This window comes from Pterocles gutturalis, unplaced genomic scaffold, assembly GCF_000699245.1.
Source record: "Pterocles gutturalis isolate BGI_N339 unplaced genomic scaffold, ASM69924v1 scaffold50171, whole genome shotgun sequence".
NCBI classification, from domain to species: domain Eukaryota; kingdom Metazoa; phylum Chordata; class Aves; order Pterocliformes; family Pteroclidae; genus Pterocles; species Pterocles gutturalis.
In genome coordinates this window covers 29,722-36,359 of record NW_010099710.1, presented here as the reverse complement: position 1 = coordinate 36,359, position 6,638 = coordinate 29,722, and the positions used below count along the sequence as shown (strand labels likewise).

Here is a 6,638-nt window from a genome sequence, read left to right as displayed (position 1 = left end):
TGATCACTCTTTCAGTGAAGAAATTTTTCCTAATATCCAGCCTAAACCTTCCCTGGTGTAACTTGAGGCCATTTCCTCTTGTCCTATCACTTGTTACTTTAGAGAAGAGGCCAGCACCCACCTCACAACACCCTCCTTTTAGGTAGTTGTAAAGAGTGATAAGGTCTCCTCTCAGCCTCCTCTTCTCTAAACTAAACAACCCCAGCTCCCTCAGCCGCTCCTCGTCAGATCTGTGCTCCAGACCCTTCACCAGCTTCATTGCCCTTCTGTGGACCTGCTCCAGCACCTCAATGTCCTTCTTGTGGTGAGGGGCCCAAAAACTGAACACAGGATTCAAGGTGCAGCCTCACCAGTGCCGAGTACAGGGGCACAATCACCTCCCTGGTCCTGCTGGCCACACTATTGCTGATGCAGGCCAGGATGCCGTTGGCCTTCTTGGCCACCTGGGCACACTGCTGGCTCATGTTCAGCTGGCTGTCAACCAGCACCCCTAGGTCCCTCTCTGCTGGGCAGCTTTATTTTTAATCTATTTTAAAGAATATCAGATGACTTTATGATATGTCTTGTGATGGTTGACAGTAACGTATCAAGGTTGTTAGCAATTTAACAGAAAAAAAAAACAAAGCAGCCTAAAAATATGAATTATTTTGGATTTTTAAAATTTTAATATGCTTGATATACTTCCTATTAGATACTCGGGGTTTATACTGATATTATTTGAGCAGTGCCAGTGCTACAAAGATATTACACACTTGAATAAGAAAGTAAGAAGAATAATATTAAATCAACTCAAAGGTCACTCAATGCACTATCCTGTTTCCAGCTATGACTAATTACAAAAGCTTAAAGAAACAGGGGAATTGAAAAGTGGTACTTGTTAGTGAGACTCCTTGAACTTTTAAATACTTTCTGATTAATCTATATGAATTTCCCCAATTCCCTTTTTAAACTACTCTGACTTTTAAGAATTCTATTGGCTTCAGCACCAAGGAAAGGAAACAGAATATACCAGACTACATCCCCTTAAGACTGTTGCAGCTATTTTCATAGGTAGATTATACAACATTGACGTTCAACAAAAGGAATTATAGTAGAAGGAAGCCTTTAAAAAAAACCACTCAATTCCTTTAGTCTTTATGACTAAAACAAGTTTAGGATGGAAAAAAAAAATCCAGTAAGGAGCTGGGAGTTTGAAATGCTTCATCCTAAAGCTCGGTACAAAATTCAACTGTACTAACAATTCCCTTTTGTTGCAAAAGGATTTTTTGGTAGTCACCTATTTTCACAGCCCAGCTTTAGGCTCAACTTCAGACTGAGCTGGCTAATAATTAATTTCCTCTTCACTTATTTGAAATACCATGTTTCTTTAACAACCAAGCTAATAATATCCTATTTGGAAAATTGTATTCTTGTAGCTACCTTACAAAATGTGACTTTTATAAACAATACTTTTAAATAAACAAAAAAATCTCCAGTAAATCAAGACAGTAACAAGAACACTTGATATCTCTAGGTAACAGAGAATAATTTATTTACATACATTAGCAATACATGGTTCAATGGTCTGGACGGTCCTTTTCAACAGGACTTTTGCAAGATCAAATGCTTGTTTATTAAGGTTCTGAAATAAAGAAAAAATAATAACAAAATTTTAAAGAGAAATTATTTCAGATTACTTTAATCTCCCAAAAGACCGTGAATTCAGAAAGGTATGCTTTACCATCAATCTATTTGTTTTCAAAGATATCTAAAGTTCAGTTATGTTAACTCCACAACTACAAACTTAGAAAAAAATCTTAAAACTACTTTTCACACACGTAAATCTAACCCAAAATCATCACTTCTTGCACATTCTTCTAAGACTGTCACTCCAGTTGAACCTTCAGCATTGCATTCATATCTATAAAAAGTTTTCACATGTAACCATCTTAAAAATTGCGAAGAAACATTATGACTCCTCCATACTTTGACAATTAACGTGCACCAAATTTTGCCACTGAAAAAAGGAACTAGTCTAACTTACTAATTAAATGGGTTTTTGTCTCCCCCTCATGTACTCATTAAAGCTACATCCTGTAGCAAAGTTCAGCCTTGTCTAGAGGGTAAAACTGTGCACTGACTTCTCCATGGACTGTATTGTATGCTCTGAGATAGCCCACAGAAAGCACCTACACATGGGCACAGTTACCTGCAAACTTTACAAGTTATGTTGCAATCAAACCTTTACATATCTGAAAATTGTTTTTATTACTTTCAAGTAAGATAAGGAATATAGCTCCACATCTGAAAAATGTGAGTGTCCAAATCTGCACAAAATCCAATAGGCAGTATCTCATCTCATCTAGGGATTAATGTAGCTTGGAGTGGGGGAGGGAGGAGAAAAAAAAAGAAAGAAAGAAAAAAAACCCAACAAAACAACCATGGATTAGCTGATTGCCCTGAAGATTACAAATGACTGCAGACAAAATACAGGTAAAGCCCAAAGATGACTGATTCTTGGAAAGGCAGTATTTGGCAAGTCTACATTGAGAATGACTCCCTCATGTTCTTTTAGCTGATGAGATGACAAACTGAAATATAGTTCATCAACTGATGGTAAAGAGAAACAAATGGCCAAAGGCTCAAAAAAATAGCTCCTCAGTCACCACGGCACTAAACTGATGTCTCATAGAAGACAGACAGATACATATAAGCTCTTCTCATATTCAAAACAAAACAGTTTCTCTCCAAACCACACCATGACTAAAATCTTGTTGGCAGGTATGTCTGCATTAAACTAAAGGGCTGCCAATTTCATGCAGAAAATATATTTTATTTGGATCTTTAATAAAGCTTCAAAGATTTCTTGACATTAAGTTATGTCTTTTTTCTTCCCCTAGACAGGCTCACCAGAGCTAAAAACAACCCCACAAAACAAACAAAAAGCAAACCAGCAACCCAATCACAACCCCCCCTCCAAAAAAAACCCCAAACAAACACCTAAACAGCCTAGAAAATAAATATATATTGATAAAATAAACAACTATTAACAAATAATAACTAAATAAACAAATAGTCTGTTAGGAGAAAAAACACCTTGAAGGTCTGGACTGGCCACGCTGTAGAGGATGTAGAAGAATATACTGTCAATAAAAATTATTGCTATAATAGTATACTACTATAGTATTTTACTTTGCAGACCTTGTGTGCAGGAATGAGGTTAATCAAAATGGAGTCCAGCAGCTCCTGAGTTACTCCATCGCCTTCCATGATGATAGAACTCATCAAATCCAGCATATGCATTTGTACCTTCTGGTTGTGGCTATTACTAAGATGATAAAGAATATTATCAATACTAAATTTTAGACCCTGACAAATATTAACAGTACTGCTAAGAAACAATGTCTAACACTGTCCAGCCTGCCCTCCCTTACACTCTCCACACCTCAAAATTCAAAACTATTTTATGTACCTTTCCTCTCTTACAGAAAGCTTCAAAAACCTAGAACACCCTAGCTTTGCTTTAAGAAGTGAAACAAAACAAAAAAGAAGAAAATAACCACCATGGAAATAAAAATGTAGATAAATGAGTCAGAACGAAGTATAATGGTGTAACATGGACAAGAAATTTTAAAACACATCTACTTTTAGACACACATCCCTCCATATTGTCAGTAATTGGCACTCACTTCTCTCCCCTTATCTCCTCATTTGGAGGAATAAAGCCTTGTTCTGTTCAGACACATTTATTTGAAGACTATGCAAGGATACAGCCTACCCCCAAAACTGATGATATTTTGACAGTTTAATATAATTGAAGCAATTCAACTTACTTGATAACTGAAAAAAGAGTCCTAAAAAGCTGAATAAAAATTTCATTGCAATCTTCCAACTCAAAGCAGATGTTGTAAGATTTAACCCAAGCTAAATTCTAAAACAAAAATAAGATATTCAGGATATCACAAGTTCACACTAAGTCACATAAATATAATCATGTTAGTTACATTTTTTCTATTTAAAGAAAAATATTATACAATAGATTGTAAATCCTTTGGGGAAAGAGACTGGATATTTGCTTTGCATATCAAGTGCTCTTAACACAAAGGGGCTTTGCAATATACATTCAGAAAAAATCTAAATATACAATAATGTGATTTCTTATGAATAAAAGCAGATTGACAAAAATTGTTAATATAAATCCATGTTTCTAGACTTTTTTCTTCATGCTATGAAACAATAGTTTTAAGCATCAACAAAAGGTTTATAAATGAGACACCTTCTAAACGCACACTGATAAAACCCCCACACTTCTTGTCAATAGTAAGTTTTTCTAATGTTTTTAAGCCAAAATCTTAAATTCCTTCTCCCATCACCAATATAAGCAGATTTGCATTTTAATCAGTATTTTAAATTCTCTCTTGATGAGATAATAAAACCTTAAGGGTGCATGATACGAAAAAAAGTGCACAGAATTGTAAGACAAAGGCTAAATGTTAATAAATACCAATCGTTTTAACATGTCCTCAACTATAGGCTGCATGAACTTATTAAATGCAAACAGAATTATAACCACTAAAAGAAGCAATTAATTGAACTTTAATGAGTCTACTGCAATTTACAGAATAAAAGAAATTTCCCAGGCATACCAGTATGTCTGAAGAAAGACTGATTACATTTCCTAGCCTTACAAAGCAAATACTGTCTACTGAAAGTTATGATTATTGTGTTACCTCTAACAAGTAAAAGTATCTGTTAAATTGAGGGCTCTTCGTGTCCTCCAGGCCTTTTAATTGTCTTGTAATAAACAAGAATATGTCCTGTCAAAAAATGATAAAGTGTTCACAAGCTTGACTCAGTAAAAATACAACCCTTTAGTAGTGACATCTACCCACGTTTACAAACATATGATGAGAGAACATTAACTTGGCTTTTTTAGGCACTGACAGAAAGCTATCACCAACACAGATACTGGTTATCTAGTGCTTCTTTAGACATCTCTGGCCCCTTAAAGTGCTACACTGACTCACAGGACTAAAACAAAATCTCTTTAATAAAACTGAACATCAGTATAAATGCGAGTAAAGGAATTTTTTCAGGGTTTTGATTTTTTGGGGGGGGGTTGGAGAGTGGCAGTGTTTTTTTTCCTCAGTAAGAGAATGAGGAAGGAATAAAGTCCTTATTTCATAAAACATTTTTACCTTAAGTTTATCATGGGAAGTATATGGAGCTTCAGGAGCATATATACGAAAGATATCAGCCAAGCAACATGCTACAAGGAGGCGCACATCTTTATTGGGATTCCTGAGGAAGAATTCAGATGCAAGGTGCAAGGCTAATGGGAGATACTGCTGCTTCTCATCCTCTGAGTCCTGGTCCATATCCATGAAGGTTTTTACCACCATCTGAAAAATACAGAAAAAAACCCCATTCGAGTGCTTTCTGCTTTTATTCCTAATTACTGAACAATACTTTCTGAAAGGACGCAATGCTATCAACACATGTTCCACTGCATAATCGCAGTACCACGATTTTTTTGTTAGGACAAACATCAGAAAAAGACAAGTGTTAAGCTAATACTTAAAGGCTTATTGAGCTTGGTATCTTAAATTAAGACACTGAAAAAATGTGAGGACTTGACTCAGTATGGACAGTGTGAGGGTCTGCAATCCATCTGGCCTAACCTATAGGCCACGGTATAACACAGCTGCTTTAAGAGCTACGCCAAGACTTGAGAGGAGCCTAAGAAGCCAGTCTTACACTCTGCCTGTATCAAGGCACACAACTCAAGAACTACTTCACATGCAGAATCCTTTTATCTGATTTAAACAAACTAGATACCACATAAGAATTTAATCTCTCACATAAAATATGTCTACCACTGCAGATCTATTCTTTCTGCATACTCAAAACTCCATGTATAGCTGTATCTATACAATGAAAAAAACTACGTGGTTTCCTTGTTTCTTCTGCTACAGCTAAGAACTACTAATTCCTACAAAATGCCACCAAAATTGTTTGGTTTTAATTATTGTACAACCCCAGTTAATTGAAACATCTCAACATAATCATTTGGCAAAAACTGAAAGTGAAAATTTAGTTTGAAGAAATAAGAAGTGGCAGGTCCAACTTTTTGGAATAGGGTTTGTTAAAGGATGAGGATGACTTCTAGAATGTCAGAACAGAACGGAGAGATGTGCCACAGATTCTTAGTATGACCTTAGTCAAATTGGTCTTTGTGTCCCATTCCTCTGTGTCACTTGAGCATCCTTAAAATTGTGAAGGACAGACATATTGCATACCAACAGGATTTAGTATACCCGTTTTGTTACTGCGTCACTCAAATTGTTCCTTCGTTATCAAGCATGGCCCTACTTCCAACATGAAATAATCATCTTTCAGCTCTACCACTTCCCTGAGTTTTGGAACCCAGTTTTAAACTCCCTAAATATTTTAAATTAAAATAAACAGTTGACAGCAACCTTTCCTGTGGTACATTACTTAAAATTCCTCCTCAGTTTCTATAAATGTACAAGTACATTCCTTTGTGAAGCAACTTACAGTAAAACCAAAAATCAAGAAAGAAACAGAGGGGAAAAAAAAAGAATAAAAGCAAACTTTACAGCCACAGCTCATAAAAAACACAAATTTTACCTGCACTA

The 6,638-nt window shown here is 35.7% G+C and overlaps 1 protein-coding gene across 1 annotated transcript in view; it reads right to left on the bottom strand.

The window, feature by feature from the left end:
• PDS5A (PDS5, regulator of cohesion maintenance, homolog A (S. cerevisiae)) overlaps positions 1-6,638 on the bottom strand; it is a gene marked incomplete at its 3' end in the record, with an annotated part of 50,390 nt that overhangs the window by 14,161 nt on the left and 29,591 nt on the right. The window contains exons 2-6 of the mRNA XM_010076960.1: positions 5,178-5,381; positions 4,710-4,796; positions 3,813-3,910; positions 3,181-3,307; positions 1,541-1,621 (exon numbers count right to left, since the gene is read on the bottom strand). Of these exons, the coding sequence (XP_010075262.1) occupies positions 1,541-1,621; positions 3,181-3,307; positions 3,813-3,910; positions 4,710-4,796; positions 5,178-5,381 (597 nt within the window). The remainder of the gene's footprint in view (positions 1-1,540; positions 1,622-3,180; positions 3,308-3,812; positions 3,911-4,709; positions 4,797-5,177; positions 5,382-6,638) is intronic.